The sequence below is a fragment of the Leucopleurus acutus genome, assembly GCF_964270905.1.
Source record: "Leucopleurus acutus genome assembly, chromosome: 14".
Lineage (NCBI taxonomy): Eukaryota > Metazoa > Chordata > Mammalia > Artiodactyla > Delphinidae > Leucopleurus > Leucopleurus acutus.
The window spans coordinates 70,699,488-70,717,089 of record NC_139156.1 but is presented as its reverse complement, the minus strand read 5'-3'; the positions used below and the strand labels follow the sequence as shown (position 1 = coordinate 70,717,089).

General features: G+C 40.8%; 1 protein-coding gene across 1 annotated transcript in view; it reads left to right on the top strand.

Annotated features, from left to right (window-relative positions):
- CABCOCO1 (ciliary associated calcium binding coiled-coil 1) overlaps positions 1–3,027 on the top strand; it is a 126,912-nt gene extending 123,885 nt beyond the window's left edge. Inside the window, exon 8 of the mRNA XM_082854518.1 lies at positions 2,714–3,027. Within this exon, the coding sequence (XP_082710644.1) occupies positions 2,714–2,788 (75 nt within the window). The 3' untranslated portion in view covers positions 2,789–3,027. The remainder of the gene's footprint in view (positions 1–2,713) is intronic.
- The last annotated feature ends 14,575 nt before the right edge of the window (positions 3,028–17,602 follow it).

Here is a 17,602-nt window from a genome sequence, read left to right as displayed (position 1 = left end):
GAAGTTATCTTGGCCCTGAGACGTTAATTAAAATTATATTGAATAGAGCAAACATTTTAAGCTTATATAGTTTAGGTATTTTAATTTTAAAGATACATTCAAAATGAAATTAGTTTGGCCCTGAGTTGTGTAATAAAAATTATACCCAATGGAGCAAACCTTAATATATTTAAAGAATTATATTTCAGAGAAATATGAATGCTAGCACTAATTTCTTTCATTAAATGTTGGCTGTTGGCCCTGTCTAAGCAAAATAATGTGAAAACCTTGAGGGACGTTTGCCATCTTGGGACCGTAGGTATTTTTAGGTCAACTTGAATTTCCAGGTTAGAAAAGCTGAGTGGGAAATCACCTCAAGGAGTGATCACTGAAAGGGTATTGAACTCAGGTCATGGATTTTCCATTCTTTCCTAAAAGGAAGTAGAACCTTACCCTATCCTGGGGGTTGTAGGATAGCATGTCTGGTCAGCAGTGTTCTGAGGATTAACACGGAGACACCATAGACCAATGACAACCTGTTCTTGACCAGACGGGAAGTCTTGTCATCTAGCGCCCTATCACCATGGTCTAGAGATCTGAGACATGTCCCTCTGTCAGCTCTAGCAGGTGTGCACCTGACCTTCAGGAGCCTTTTCCCCAGAGCACACACTTGTGTCAGTGAATTCTGTCTCAGTGAAATACCAGAAAGACCTCCAGGTTAATGTGAAAACCTTGATGAGACAGTGAAACAGAAGCTGGAAGATGATAATACATCTGTTCTTAGTTGAAAAGAAATGAGATTGTTGGTGGATATAGGATACATTAATTGAAAGAGGGGAGAGTCAATTGTCTAGTTAGAGCAGTGCTTCCCGATCCTTTGGAATTGTAACAAGATCATTTCTTCAAACCATTTCATTCCCTTTATGGTCTAATATATGCATGCCTTAAAGAAGCAGAAGTAATCTATTTTTAAAACATATCACAACATCCTATTAATGAAGTAGTATAACGTCGGTGAATATATCACAAAATTAGGAGTTGGAATTATGAATTTAAAAGCTAACATACATGAAATTTAACATACTTAATTTTAAACTACTTAACTTTTCAGATAAGAACTAAAGGTGGTTGAGCGGCTTTCCCAAGGCCACAGAGCTAAACTAATCCCTAGGTCTCCACACTTCTAGACCCTGGCTCCTTTCAGCTCTTCCAATTTTATGCCTGTGGGGATTAGTGGCCCCTGAAATATGACAGTTCTATTGTAACCCGGAGGACCATGTTCATCCCTCATTGCCTCCTTCACCCAGCCACCAAGAAAGGAAAAGATGAAAAGCTAGAGGCCAGACTTGACCCCAGGGCTTGATAATCAAACTTGAGCCAAAAAAGATCGATATTCACACGAAAACCCAGAATTATTGACACCAGTGTGATCTTTTCAGAAATAGCAACTCTGGGCTTCCCTGGTGGCGTAGTGGTTGAGAGTCCACCTGCCGATGCAGGGGACACGGGTTCTTGCCCCGGTCCGGGAAGATCCCACATGCTGCGGAGTGGCTGGGCCCGTGAGCCATGGCCGCTGAGCCTGCGCATCCGGAGCCTGTGCTCCGCAACGGGAGAGGCCACAACTGAGAGGCCCGCGTACCGCAAAAAAAGAAATAGCAACTCTGAACTGAAAATCTCATCAGATAAGGCAACCAGGTGGACCTTTGAAAACTACCTATTATAATTACATTTATAAATAAAGAAATAAGAATGAAGTTACATCTGGACCAAAAACAGTATTTGATTTTTTAAATTTCTTCTATATAAATTAAAATAGTACATTTCTCAAAATACAGTTACCCTGATGTCCTCAAATTAGGTTATAGATATTAATATTTTAAACTTCAAATTACTTACTAACATTTATGTGTATGAACTACTCCTCATACACTTGTCAACTATTTTAAATCACCTCAACAAAAACACCAGTTTTACCATGCCCCACCACTGGTTTCTCTATACATAGTTTTATAGCCCATCATGAAAAAAGGAAGACATTTCCAGGGCTACACATGTTCAGATACTGTGAAAATATTTTTGGAATTATGCAGGTAGCAATGTTAGTCCACAGAATATCTCTGCCAGAAGCTAAATGCTATCACAGCCACTGCAAACACTAAAACCTGTCAGCAACCGCTTACTTTTTTCTACCAAAACTGTACCACAAAGTGGCATAATTCCAGGAGTTATATGTGTGAAGAATACTCTTTAATTATGAGAATCATTCTAATTGTGAAATTATTTGTGTTGTTATTTCACAACAGAAGGTTTCTGGGATCTCATTTAGAATGTATTATGCAGGAAACAAAAACATCCATTGCAAAGGGGTGGCAGTACCAACAACACTGCAATAACTGAGCCTAGAGCAGTTATTCTGATTCGGTGCTTATTGGTAAAGTCTGTCTGAAAATGCAGATAAATTAGCCTATCTTCTAACACAAGGCTATGTGAAAAATGGCTGTCCAAATACCACTTCCTGTTCATAGCAGACATGCTATACATTGGGAATGTGCAGAGAAATATGATAAAGTGTTATCACATCACTACAGGCTGAAACACGGCTATGTCTGCAAAACAGGAAGGTGTGTGAGGGATAATGTCTGTCTTTAGGCACTATAGTATGTCAAAACCACAAAGACAATGTGCAGCGAAAGATAGCTCCATCCTAACCACTTTTTTATGACTGTCTTCACAGACCAAGATAAACGAAAAGCTGCAAATACAGGAAGAGGCCTTTAATGCACGAACAGAAAAATTGAAAAAGGCCTGAGGGCTCCAAACAAGGAGAGTGATGCTAAACTTCACAGAAACAAACAAAACCAGCCAGAATAATAGACTCTCTAGAGCACCAGATCGCCTTCATTTAGCTGGGAGAGGAAAAGCAAGCCCCAATTTTTATTATCCTAACTAATTAGAAAAGTATTGGCCCCAATCTTGCTACCTCCTGTCCCATAACAGCCTCTGAATTTATTACACTGTGTGCAATAAGAACATTTTGTATATAAGAGTTTGGAGAATTATATATAAAAATACAATGACTTTTACAATACTCCTTTGACATTTTGACTAGTAAATGTTAATCATCTTCACAACTTTTTAAAATAAAGAAAAAACATAATAATTTTATCCACACTGACCCAAATGAACTGCCACGTTGCTGAAGCTTTATGAACATAGACCACCACCACACTGCTGAGGATAAAACTTGCTAAACAATAGCAATTCAAATGCATATACTAGGGGTTTTTTTCCTCCTTAAATCAGTTGGTTTTCTTATTTAAATGTTTCAGTGTGAAACCAATTTTATGAAATTATATAATGCAGTTTGAAGCACTTTATTCTGTACTGTATTTGTTATTTCTAATCTTGTTACTCTCCCAGGAGAATACATGACCTATATAAAAAGAAGCAATGTATAAATGGTTATTAAAGACCAACCTATATATAGATTGTAAAAATCTTAAATACAAATCAAACTCACAGAGCTCTTAAAATTAACCATTATATTGCAGTAGAATGATTGAAAACATCTCAAGCCTTTAAATACCTTTATTAAGATATAATTTCAAAAGAAAATATCCATTTGCTGACTGATTGTCCCTAGTTGGACAAACTAAATTAACTACTACCTCGGCCCTTTCCCAATTTCTGAGACTTCTGAGTATTCTAGAATGTAGAGCCTTGCTAGGAGGGGACCATTCTTCCAAGAAGTTTCCAGTTTATACTGGAACCAGATGTATTTGCATCTGGGTGGCACTTGGTCAAATATGTTCTGTCTGTGCTCTGGCCTTGTCCTATAACCTTACCCACTTACTCTGTCTGTACCGAAGGGATTTGCCCAAAATGTATTCATCTGGGGCCGAGACAGATCTGGCAGCATGTGATATTTTTTTAACTACACTGATCATCAAAGTAAGAGAAGTCCTTAAGATGAAACCGTGTTTACTGTTCATGAAGTTCCGAGTCTGGAAGGCCGGGAGATGCGCCGATATGTTTCTTGCTTGAGCTGTCCTTCCTAACTGAAAATGCCGACGGCCATAGGAGATCACTAGGAGGGCTCACAAGTCTTGATTTCACCAAGCAGTCTTGTTCCAGAGAAAATAGAGGCGAAACTAGAGAACCCACAAATAGGGAATAAAGGAGCTTCTCGAAATCACCAAACACAGCTTCAAATGCAATCGTTGGCACAGAGTGGACCTCCATTTCCAATAAAGAGTCCTTATTTTGAGCAAGGGTACCAAGAGTTTAAAACTGAATAACAAATAGCGGTAAGATCCCTAAAAACTACACAAAGACAATATCCTGTAAGCGTGCCGAAAGCCTGCCTCTGGAGTAAGACTTCCAGGTGGCGTCACCTGACTTGTGTGTGACTTTGGACAGGCTGTTCACCCTCTACTTGCTCATCTAGTAAATGAGGATAATACTTATTTTTGAGGTAGTTATGAGAACTCAATAAATTCGTTTTAAAGGATGTTTGTTCTAAGGTTTGGTTTCTGTTTACCTCCTAGGATTACCCAAAAACCACTGCCTATCCCTAATACCCACTGTCCAGTTATTGGATCAGCCTCTTTGCCAGAATTCCCAGCCATCTCTATCTCTCCACTGGAACATGTGGATCGATACATCCTCCCACGGTAACTACTTTGCCACCCTGTTTTCTTACATCTTTCATGTTGGAGCAGCCCAGGGATCCCTGAGGCAGCCTGGCTGTAACATCTAATAATGATAGGAGAAAGAGCAATTGTAGTGGCAGTAGCTGATTCACAGTCTCTGCTCTTTAAATTAATTTTGTTGATAAAGGAATATGTGCACTCCGTTACCAAAAAAAGAAAAAAGTGTAGACGATGAAAAATACATTTCAGGGCTTCCCTGGTGGCGCAGTGGTTAAGAATCCACCTGCCCATGCAGGGGGACACGGGTTCAAACCCTGGGCCGGGAAGATCCCACATGCCGCAGAGCAACTAAGCCTGTGTGCCACAACTACTGAGCCTGTGCTCTAGAGCCCGTGAGCCACAACTACTGAGTCCACGTGCCACAACTACTGAAGCCCGCGCGCCTAGAGCCCGTGCTCCGCAACAGGAGAAGCCACCGCAATGAGAAGCCCGTGCACCGCAAGGAGGAGTAGCCCCAGCTCGCCGCAACTAGAGCAGCAACGAAGACCCAACGCAGCCAAAAAACAAAAAAATAAAAATAAATTTCACCCTAGTTAGGTACCTTCATTTCTCTTCCCATGAGGCAACCACAGCTTCCAGTAAGACCGTAAGACCGTAGGTAAGTGTTTGCCCATGTAAACAATTTTTTGCCCATTTAAACAATTGGATGCTTGTATAGAGGGGTCTTTTTTTAAAAAACACAATTTGAATTGTTCTTTACATTGCTTTTTTCGTCAAACAACATATCTTAAGATAATTCTCTATCAGTACTTTTTACGACCATACAGTATTTTATTTTAGCAATTCCATAACTTTTTAACTAGTTCTATCTATGAACTTTTTATTGTTTTCAGTACCTTGCTATCACAATCTGTGTGAACATGTATGATTATACCTAAAGGATGAATTCCTAGAGAGGGAAATTTCTAGGTCAGATTTAGTTGTGTTTCCAGTTTTGATAGATTGTCAGAGTGCTTTCCAAGGATATTTTACCAACAGCATAAGATAACTCTTTCTCTACATCATTACTAACAGATGCATCGGCCAATTTTTTAGTATTCTGATAGAAAATACTGTCAAACTATTGTTTTAATTTGCTTTTATTGTTTTACTCCACAAGGACTGAGCACCTTCCATAGGTTTATAAGCAGATTTAAATATATACATATATATGTGTGTGTGTGTATTAATCCCCCTAATAACCCTAAGAGAGAAACAGATAGATATTATTGGCCTCATTTTATAGTTAAGGAGCCTGAAGCTCAGAGAGATTTTTTTTTTTTTTTTTTTTTTTGGCTGCATTAGGTCTTCATTGCTGCACACGGGCTTTTCTCTAGTTGCGGTGAGCGGGGGTTACTCTTCGTTGCAGTGCACGGGCTTCTCATTGCAGTGGCTTCTCTTTTTGCGGAGCACGGGCTCTCGGCACGCGGGCTTCAGTAGTTGTGGCATGAGGGCTCAGTAGTTGTGGCTCGCGGACTCCAGAGCGCAGGCTCAGTAGTTGTGGCGCACGGGCTTGGTTGCTCCGCAGCATGTGGGATATTCCCCGACCAAGGGTCGAACCCGTGTCCCCTGCATTGGCAGGCGGATTGTTAACCACTGCACCACCAGGGAAGTCACTTTTTTAAAAAATTTATTTATTGAGAGATTATTAACTTGAACCAAATTGCACAATTGATAATTGATAGATGGATCAGGGCTTGAAATCCAGGTCTGACCTATTTTACAGGTGAGGAAACTGGAACATAGAAAAAAATTAAGTAACTTTCCCATGATTACACAGCAAGTAAAGTGGTAGAACCAGGTTTTGAACTTAGGCCTGTGTGATGACAAAACCCATATACTTTACCTTTACCTTCATCTAGCTATCTCACAGTCGATATGAAACAAAGTGAAAACTGACCTTTCTTTTTGTTTTTAGTTATAATAAGGTAACAAACTTGTTTGTATTGTAAGCATATTAAATATTTAGAAAATTTATGCAGGGATGGAATGTATAACCCAGATCCATTCATTCGTTCATTTGTGTGCTGTATATTCATTGAGTACCTACCACGTGCCAGGGCATTTTAGTAGTGAGCCAAACAGACATGGTCTCTGCCCTAATAATCTAGGAGAGGGAGACAGCTAATACTAACTGTGATAAAGACAAGCTTCAGGGAATTATAAGAGTATTGAACAAAGGAGCTTGATCTAGTCTGGGAAGTCAGGTAAGCTTCCTATGAGTTTTGCCACTTGGGCTGTGATCTCAGGGATAGGTAGAATTTAACTAGACAGAAGAAGGTAGAGGAAGATGGATTTCAGGCAGAGAAGGAAGCATGTGCAAAGTCCCTGGGACACAGAGTGAGGCTGAACGATTGGTCACAGCCAGAGCTCTCTTGGGGACCTGTAGCCCACATTACAGATTTTTACTTTTAACCTAAAAGCGGTGGGAACTTGTTGATAAGTTTTAAGTAGCAAGTGACGTCAGATTAGTATTTTTAAAAAGGTCATCTCCCTGGTGCCAGGACTTCTATACATTGGAGACATGGAAGAGAGAGTAGTCTCATAAAAGCTATAGCTCCACTTTTTAGCAATTTCTAAGAGTGGGAGAAATAAAGAAAATTTCGGGCTTTTTTAAAGTCACAGGGTCCGCCTACCCTAAGCACTCTTTGGCACAAAGGCAGCCCTCTGAGGAGCCCGCTGAAAAACCATCCCCAGCCTCTCACTTAGACAAGTAGCAACCTTTCTCTTATCATCCACAGTGAGATCGCTTCTTTCCATTTGCAGGAATAATTTGGGGTGATTTTTTTACTCACCCCCATGAAAAGTTTCAAAGAGAAAATATATTCACTATGTTACAGACAAGCCACAGACTGCCACTATTTCAGGTACCTGCAGGCACCGTTGTACCTAAATATAGCTGCGGAGTCATTTTTCCAAAATCCAAATATAAAGCCCCTATTTCTCTCCTCCGTTTGATTGGAACCATTCAACCATCCTGCTAGATAATAAGTTTGCATGTTCTTAGATTGCATTTCATTATGCTTCAGTTCCCCTAGAGAAGAAACGTGCTCCTTTTCCCAACAGTTGTAGAGGAGAAATACTTGCGACATCTCAAGTTTCAGAGTCTCAGGAAGCCGGCCCTCTTCTGGACATCAAAGTCTTATTTTTTCCTGGAGATTGATTTGTTAAATAAGAGAAGTCAGGACCTCTTTGCAGCAGCCAAAGCACCTATGAATTTAGGTTTCCTAAGCAAAAAGGAATCTAAATCAAAATAATACCATCTTGTTGGAATTCAAATTTCAAAACTAAGAGAGAATACTAAAAATTTATTTTGCGTTTAGGGTCCCTCTCTCGTTCGTGGAAGTACCCTCAGTGGAGATCAGTTCATCACTTTTTTGTCAGAGCTGCCAGAGTTTTGCGTGTTTTAATTTTTAGCTTCAGGGAATGTTGAGTGCAGATGTCTCCAATGGTCATTTTGGTGTTTGTTTCTTTTTTTTTTTTTTTAATTTAACCTGTTATTTATTCAGGGCACCTTCTAGGTACTGGGATGAAATAAGACAGATAAGGTCCTTGACTTCATGGAGTTCATGGAATTGAGGCTATCCAGCAACTTGAAATCAAGCTTGGTAATGGTCACCTGTCATCCTATCATCTAGAAAGGGTTAAATAGCCTAGACATTAATATTTTCATTGAATACCAATCTCAAAATCAAAAGGAGGAAAAACCAGCCCTTGTTCTTATACCAGTGAACATTTATGTTCAGTCACCGTCAAAACATGACCTTCATAAAACCAAGACCCAAATTCAAACAGAATAAAAGTAACATAGTACTCATCTTCCAGTCCCATACGGGAGTTAATCCCACAATGACTAACAAAATATTCATGGATTTTATTTCATTATCTTTTTCTGTATAACCATTGATTCTCTTATTTTTTATTAACGTTATCCAATCCCCTTTCAGCTGTGATTGGACTTCAAGGATTAGGATAAAGTTAAAGTTTGCACTGAATTTGTAATAATTAAAAATTCAGGACGAAAGAATAAAATATGTTTCTACTCCACTTGCCAGATCCAGAACTTGTAACATCTGCTTAGGAAGCATAGCTGAGTGATTGAACACCCATAATGACCCACAGGATTCAATTTTAAAATAGTCGGACCATAGGACCATGGTGACGAAAGTCTTAAACATCATCTAGTTCAGTCCTTTCCAGATGAAGAAACTAAGGCCCCAAATAGTAAAAACCTCTGTGATGGCATGGCTAATTTTTGGCAGGGCCCAAGATATCAGTTCTTCATTCATTCATTCAAGTATGCTTATATTCAACACGTATTTACTGAGTATCTTTTGTGGGTAAGAAACTAAGTATGCTTATATTCAACAAATATTTACTGAGTATCTTTTGTGGGTAAGAAACAGACATAACCGCTGACCTCATGGAGTTTATAATCTAGTGGAAGAGGTGGATTTTAATCAATCACACAAACAATTTGAAAAGAATAACTGTAATGGGTGCTGTCGGGCAGGGAGTTATGCTCCACGATGAGAGCTGATTTAGAGGAATTTGAACAAATCAGGACAGTTCCCCTGGGAGAGTCACATTTAAAGGGTGAGTAGGCACTAATTAGGCAAAGAAGGGAGAAAAGAGTTTTTAGGCAAAGGGAACAGCAAGTGCAAAATCCCTATAAAAAGAGAACATGGGATGATATCTCACTGTAGTTTTGATTTGCATTTCTCTAATGATTAATGATGTTGAGCATTCTTTCATGTGTTTGTTGGCAATCTGTATATCTTCTTTGGAGAAATGTCTATTTAGGTCTTCTGCCCATTTTCACACCGGTCAGAATGGCCATCATCAAAAAATCTAGAAACAATAAATGCTGGAGAGGGTGTGGAGAAAAGGGAACCCTCTGCACTGTTGGTGGGAATGTAAATTGATACAGCCACTATGGAGAACAGTATGGAGGTTCCTTAAAAAACTACAAATAGAACTACCATACGACCCAGCAATCCCACTACTGGGCATATACCCTGAGAAAACCATAATTCAAAAAGAGTCATGTAGGGCTTCCCTGGTGGCGCAGTGGTTGAGAGTCCGCCTGCCGATGCCGGGACACGGGTTCGTGCCCGGTCTGGGAAGATCCCACATGCAGCGGAGCGGCTGGGCCCGTGAGCCATGACCGCTGAGCCTGTGTGTCCGGAGCGTGTGCTCTGCAACGGGAGAGACCACAACAGTGAGAGGCCCGCGTACCACAAAAAAAAAAAAAAAAGAGTCATGTACCAAAATGTTCATTGCAGCTCTATTTACAATAGCCAGGACATGGAAGCAACCTAAGTGTCCATCATCGGATGAATGGATAAAGAAGATGTGGCATATATATATACAATGGAATATTACTCAGCCATAAAAAGAAACAAAATTGAGATATTTGTAGTGAGGTGGATGGACCTAGAGTCTGTCATACAGAGTGAAGTAAGTCAGAAAGAGAAAGACAAATACCGTATGCTAACACATATATATGGAATCTAAGAAAAAAAAAGAAAAAGGTCATGAAGAACCTAGGGGTAAGACAGGAATAAAGACAGAGACCTACTAGAGAATGGACTTGAGGATATGGGGAGGGGGGAGGGTAAGCTGGGACGAAGTGAGAGAGTGGCATGGACATATATACACTACCAAACGTAAAATAGATAGCTAGTGGGAAGCAGCCGCATAGCACGGGGAGATCAGCTCGGTGCTTTGTGACCACCTAGAGGGGTGGGATAGGGAAGGTGGGAGGGAGGGAGACGCAAGAGGGAGGAGATATGGGGATATATGTATATGTATAACTGGTTCACTTTGTTATACAGCAGAAACTAACACACCATTGTAAAGCAATTATACTGCAGTAAAGATGTTAAGAAAAAAGACACCATGGGAAACAGAGGATGTGAAAGGGGGCCTGTGTGGCTAGAGCCTTGAAAGGGAGAAGGAGCATTTTCCAAAGTTGAAAACGAATAGGTTAAGGGTATTAGATTATGCAGAGCCTGTATGTCAGGATAAAGAGTTTTGTCTTTATCCTGAATACAGTAATTTATTGAAGAGTTTTCAGCAGAGACTTGCAGGTGGCTGGTGACGGACAAGCACCTTTGAACTATGCAAAGAGGACTCTAACTGCAGTGGGGAGAAGGGACCAGGGAGGACGAGGTCCCTGGTCCTCTTTCCGTGACACCGCACATGTCAGAAGCGGTCCAGCAAACCCATTCTCCTATTATTGCTAAGCAAAAGGCTGATCTCCATTTTCCAGATCGCTTTGCAGTGAGGTGTGACTGTGGGACCAAGTTCCAGCCAGCAGAATGTGAGTACAAGTGAAAGGTGCTGCTTGAAGGGTGTGGCTCAGGACCAGACCATACCTCTTCCACGTTGTCTCCCCTCCCTCTCTGCTGGCTGGATGGCAGCAAGGAGAGCGATGACTCAAAGGTGATAGAGCAGCTGTCTGCCTGGGTTCCTGAAGGGCCACATGACAGGTGACCCTTACCAACTCATATCACATGCCCAGACTGTCATATGAGGGGGCAAGAAACTTCCATTTCTGAGAGTGACTTCACTCTTGGGCCTGTCTGTTGCTGCAATTACGCCTGCCCTCATTAACTCAATGAATATGTCTCTCTGTGTTTATGCGTATGTAGCATGTCTCATGTGGGTCAATGTCTGTAAACTGGGAGAACAACCAGCGAATTCATTAACTGGGGACCTGCTTATAGTTTTATTGCATAAAGTAATTACTTCTTAGCTTATATAAGCCCACAGTCCCTCCTAAACTGACATTCTATGAAATAATTGACTGAGCCTCATACGTATGATGAACTACACGCTCCGGAAACTCCCACGAGAGGCCACACCTTCAATACTTCCTACTTTCATTTTTTAAATGTCCATGGATGGCTTGGGATTTCTCTAATATAATAAGTATAAACAAGGCTTTAGACTGTTAATTTGCTAATAGTTTTTCCCTTAGGCCAAGGTTATTTCCTCAGCTGAAATACTCCTTGATTCACTAAAAATTATTTCCTAGATGCCTACTCTAGAACCTAGCTAAGGCCCCTACTAGAGCAAACATTGATATGTTGGCTACTTGATGTTAACTATATCCAGTTCTAAAGACTAATATTTATTTCAGAAGTATTATTTCTGATTTGGGTAGTTTGCAGTCCATAGGTTAAAATAAACAGCACAGTCAGATCATAGATTTGGAAATAGAGCTTATTTTTTCCCTCCCTTAAACATGTTCAGTCACCAGTTGTTTACTTGCTGTTGGTGACCACCTGCGTCAGTTAGGATGCTTTTGGCTACAAGTCAATAAAATCCTAAACTCAAAATGGCTCAAAAAATTATAAAGATACACACTACATAATCTTACAAAAAAGAAGTTCAGAGGCAGGGAGCCTCAGTGACATCATCGAGGACCCAGATCATTTCTGTCTGTGGTGTCCCCTTCAGCACCTTGGCTTTTGTCCTGAGTTGTCCCCTCCTAATCCCAGGATGACAATTACATCCTCACAAATTTTTTCTTCTCTTACATTTCATTTTAACAAGAAGAAAAACTTTTCCCAAAGCCTGCCAGTAGAGTTTCTCCTGTGTCCATTTGGCCAGAGTTATATCACATGATCAATCCTAAACCAAACACTGGTAAGGGAAGTAGAATGATCAGGATTGACTTAGGGGAGTCAGGATGCACCAACCGGGGCGGAGGGAGGGCCCTGAAACACACGGTCAGCCAACAGCTGAACAAAATGGGAATTCCCGGGCTTCCCTGGTGGCGCAGTGGTTGAGAATCTGCCTGAATGCAGGGGATACGGGCTTGAGCCCTGGTCTGGGAGGATCCCACATGCCGCATGGCAAATAGGCCCGTGAGCCCCAACTACTGAGCCTGCGCGTCTGGAGCCTGTGCTCCGCAACAAGAGAGGCCGCGACAGTGAGAGGCCCGCGCACCGCGATGAAGAGTGGCCCCCGCTTGCCACAACTAGAGAAAGCCCTCTCACAGAAACGAAGACCCAGCACAGCAAAAATTAATTAATTAATTAATAAAAACTCCTACCCCCAACATCTTAAACAAAACAAAACAAAACAAAAAAATTGGGATTCCCTTCAAGAGGGAAAAAAACAAAGAATGGTTTTTGGGCAGGTCACTGCCATTTCTACTCCACCAAATAATCTTTCCTCTGTAAATTTTTTTTTGGGGGGGGGTTAAATATTTTTTTTAATTTATTTATTTTATTTTTATTTATTTTGGGCTGTGTTGGGTCTTTGTTGCTGTGCGTGGACTTTCCCTAGTTGCAGCTAGTGGGGGCTACTCTTCGCTGCGGTGCGCAGGCTTCTCCTTGCGGGGGCTTCTCCCGTTGCAGAGCACGGGCTCTAGGCGCGCGGGCCCAGTAGTTGTGGCTTGCGGGCTCTAGAGCGCAGGCTTCACGGCATGTGGGATCTTCCCAGACTGGGGCTCGAACCCATGTCCCCAGCATTGGCAGGCAGATTCTCAACCACTGCACCACCAGGGAAGCCCCCATAACGTTTTATACCTTGGAATGTCCTAGCATTCTCAGCATTCTTCAATTCCAAATTTAGGTGGATAGATAGGTAGGTAGATAGACAAAAGGTATTTTTTTCTTCTTTTTCAAAGACTGTGCTACTGGTGCAGATTATTGTCTCTATGCGTGGGTGTGGTTTTTTAAATGTTTGCCACAGAAGGAGCTACTGCATTCCAACATGTCTGTGAAAATTAGCTAGAAATTTTTGAAAGCAAATCTATTCATCTCTTAAGGTGCTAGACTCATACTGAATTATTAGTACCATTTCCTTTCTGCTGAAATTTTGATGACAAGGTCATCATTCATTCAAGCAAGTGTGACCATTTTAGATTCAGTTAAGTGTCTTTATTCAAGGTGTCCTCATAGGTTCCTTTATTTGTTAGAACCATTTCAAAATGAATAGACAGATGAATCCCGAGAGCACTGCAGAGCAAAACTCAAGGGCCAGGGCTAAACTGCGGAGACAAAACAAACAACAAGATGATGCAGTTACAGGCGTGGGAAACTGTTCATGATTTAGAGGGAAAATCTATCATTAAATATGGTATGTGTTTTGTGGGAAAACATGATATGCAAAGATAAAGCATTTGAATAAAATGGGAGTTATCTGTTGATGGTAAGTTTGCAGGTGATTTTTAAAATTTTTTCTGTATTTTCCATAAATTCTCGATTAATTTTTTTTTTTTTTTTTTTTTTTTTTTGCTGTATGCGGGCCTCTCACTGCTGTGGCCTCTCCCGTCACGGAGCACAGGTTCCGGACGCGCAGGCTCAGCGGCCATGGCTCACGGGCCCAGCCGCTCCGGGGCATGTGGGATCTTCCCAGAACGGGGCACGAACCCGTGTCCCCTGCATCGGCAGGCGGACTCTCAACCACTGCGCCACCAGGGAAGCCCTCGATTAACTTTTTTAACTAACAAGAAGTACACATCACTTCTGAGAGGTTGATGCTGCACCCTAGCCTTTCAGTGTCATTGCCCTTTTGCCAGCTTCTGGACCAACCCACTGGAAGCCTGGTTACCCATTTTCCCTGCCCTCTCTGGTAGGGAGTCTTTACAGCAGCAACCATTAGAAGGCATCGGGTGCCGTTTGGACCCAGGGAAGCCCAGAACGCTTCCCAGAAAGGGCTCCTACTCTGAAAAAGCTCCCAATCTGAGTTGGAGACACGGGTGCCTAGCTTTGGGTGAATAGACCCATCGCCCTGATGGCACTGAGATGACTTCTAGAAGGTGGATTCCACGGAAGATTCTGTCACAAAAACCGCAGGATGTTGGGCGTGCTGCATTACCCATCTGAGCCTTGCTTATAAAATGGATGGACTGACAATAGGTTAAAAAAAAAAAAAAGGCAACGTTGAGAAGGCTTTTCTTAAAATTCCAGGGACATCCCCGACTTTAAAAAACTACAAACTAGCCTTAGAAGAACACAGCAGGTTAAAGAAGATCTCAAACTGGCTTAGACTGAAATGCCAGATGCATTTCCATTAGAGTCAAAAGTGAGATAAGGGTTGGAATTAATGAATTAGTCCTATAATTTACCTGTTTACTGTTTGTCTCCCTGCCCAGGCTGTGCCTCGAGGAGGGCAGGAGCTGTTTTTACCTTGTTCTGTGCTCTATCTGCAAGATCTAGCACAGTGCCTGGCACAGAGTAGAAGCTTCATGAATGTTTTGTAGAAGGAAGAGGAGAAGGCAAGGAGACAACACAGGCTGGCTGTTTTCACCACTGGTATTTTCCTTTTCCTACCCCTGCCATAAGGCAACATAAGGAAGTTAAAAGTATAATTAACGGGCTTCCCTGGTGGCGCAGTGGTTGAGAGTCCGCCTGCCGATGCAGGGGACACGGGTTCGTGCCCCGGTCCGGGAAGATCCCACATGCCGTGGAGCGGCTGGGCCCGTGAGCCATGGCCGCTGAGCCTGCGCGTCCGGAGCCTGTGCTCCACAACGGGAGAGGCCACAACAGTGAGAGGCCCGCGTACTGCAAAAAAAAAAAAAAAAAGTATAATTAACACAAAGCTAAAATAATTATTATTTGTAGATTATAAGATTATATACATTGAAAACTCATGAGAAAATCTATTCTAAAAAAATAAGAAGTCCGATTAAAAAATAAAGACTAAAAATAGATTTTTTACAAATTAATAATGGTTAGAAAATATAATAGGGAAAAAATCTCTTACAGTAGTAACAAACATACAAAATATTTAAGGTGAAAATAGGAAATGTAAAGGACCCACGTGAAGAAAAATATAAAACTGTCCTAATGGGTATTTTGCTTGATACAAAATTTAAATACTGTAAAGATGTCGTTTTAAGTGTAGTTCCATTGGAAAATCTTAGGATTTGTATTTACTAATGCTAGTCTGCGGTCAACATGAATACTGAAACAGTAACAAGGGGAGACGGCGTTCTGATTTAAAAACGTTACAAAGCTAAAATACTTTAAAGGATGATATTAGTGCAAAAATAGCAGCCAAATTAGTAAAACAGAATAAAGAACCCCCAAAGGGCCATAATACTCAGAATCTGTCTTATGGCAAAATTTACTTGGGCGGCTGAGTCTATGAATCTGGAGGCACTTAAATCCTGAGATTCCCCTCTCAGATCTGCCTTTTGTAGACAAGCATTATTAGCTATCTAAGCCTCAGTTCACTCATCTGTAAAATGTAAATAAAAATAACTCTACAAGAATTTTATTGTAAGGATCAAATGAAATCTACATTCATTAAAATTTAAAATTCATTAAAAATACTTAGCACAGTATCTCAGTGTACAATAAAGGGTACTTATGATATACTTGGTAAACCAATGGGAAAGTAAAGGAATCTATAAGAAATGATGCTGGGACAATTAATTATTTAAGGAAAAATGTTTATATGTTATATGTTTGTGTTTTATATGTTACATTTCACAGAGTATACCAACAAGTTAAAGCATTAAATGCAAATATTGGGCTTCCCTGGTGGCACAGTGGTTGAGAGTCCGCCTGCCGATGCAGGGGACACGGGTTCGTGCCATGGTCCAGGAAGATCCCACATGCCGTGGAGCGGCTGGGCCTGTGAGCCATGACCGCTGAGCCTGCGCGTCCGGAGCCTGTGCTCTGCAACGGGAGAGGCCACAGCAGTGAGAGGCCCGCGTACTGCCAAAAAAAAAAAAAAAAATGCAAACATTAAAACTACAAAATAACTAGAGGAAAGTATGAGTGACTCTTTTCCTGATCTCGTGATACAGAGGGCTTAACAAATAAATGAAATAACATTACAAAGACAAGAACAGGCAAGAAGAATAATTTTAACTACAGAAGAATTCTGAACTTCATGTAAAAGAAAATTTACTGTAAATAACAATAAAGCAAAAAACTGAGAAAAACACTTTCAGCAAGATGTGGGACAGATATGAAGTTAATAACTTTAATATATAAACAGCTCTTAAAAATCAATACAAAAAATGCTAACAATGCAGTAGGAAGTTAGAAGGAATCTGAAAAAATAATTCACAAATTTAAAAAATTAAAGAATAAGTACAAATGAAAAAGTTTTTAATGTCATCAATTCTGGAATTTCCAAATGCTATATATTTGTAGGGTATTTGAAGCCAAAGAAATCCATAAAGAGAAATGCAGAAATGAAAGTATTTTATACATGACTATGTCAGGAACTGCCTAAAATTGATTCAAATACATGAAGAAGCATTGCGCAGCTCCCATTTAACACCTCAGGAGTACCTTAAATTTTTAGATATCAAAATTCATTTTTGGTAAATGGCAAGCAATATGCCACTCACTCATTCACTCACTCTCTCTCTCTGCCACTCCATATTTTTCTCTACTTTTTCTAACATGGTACATGTGGCTTTCAAACTTGACAATTTCCACGTCATAAATATCGATCTTGATGAGTGTGAACTAAGTAGCTGATAAAAGATCCCTGAAGAAAATGTAAAGAGATCTAGTTCTGGGTCTTGCTCTCTTACCAATAGATGCGGTCCAGGCCATAGGTGAGCCAAATCACTTCTCCAGATGTAAGAGAATTAAGTCAGTTTCTCCCAAGGAGGTCCATAATTCCTGCACCCCACTCCAGCCCTTCACAATCAGAAGGCAGGACTTGGAAACTGGGATTCTTAACAAGCACCCCAGTTAATGCTTAGGTACTTTAAAGTTTGAAAAACACCCTAATGGCAGACCACCAAGTCCCTTCTAATGTCAAAAATCGAGTATTCTGAAGGAAAAAATATCCATGCTGAATAGCGCTCCACTCTGCATATCTGAGAGTGAGTCTGAGAGTGAGTGTCCACCTCCACTCTCAAATTTGGGTGGTTAGATCCTTGTTATATTTGAGCTGATATATTTTCAGGTTTTGTTCTCCTAATCCCATGCATCAGATTACAC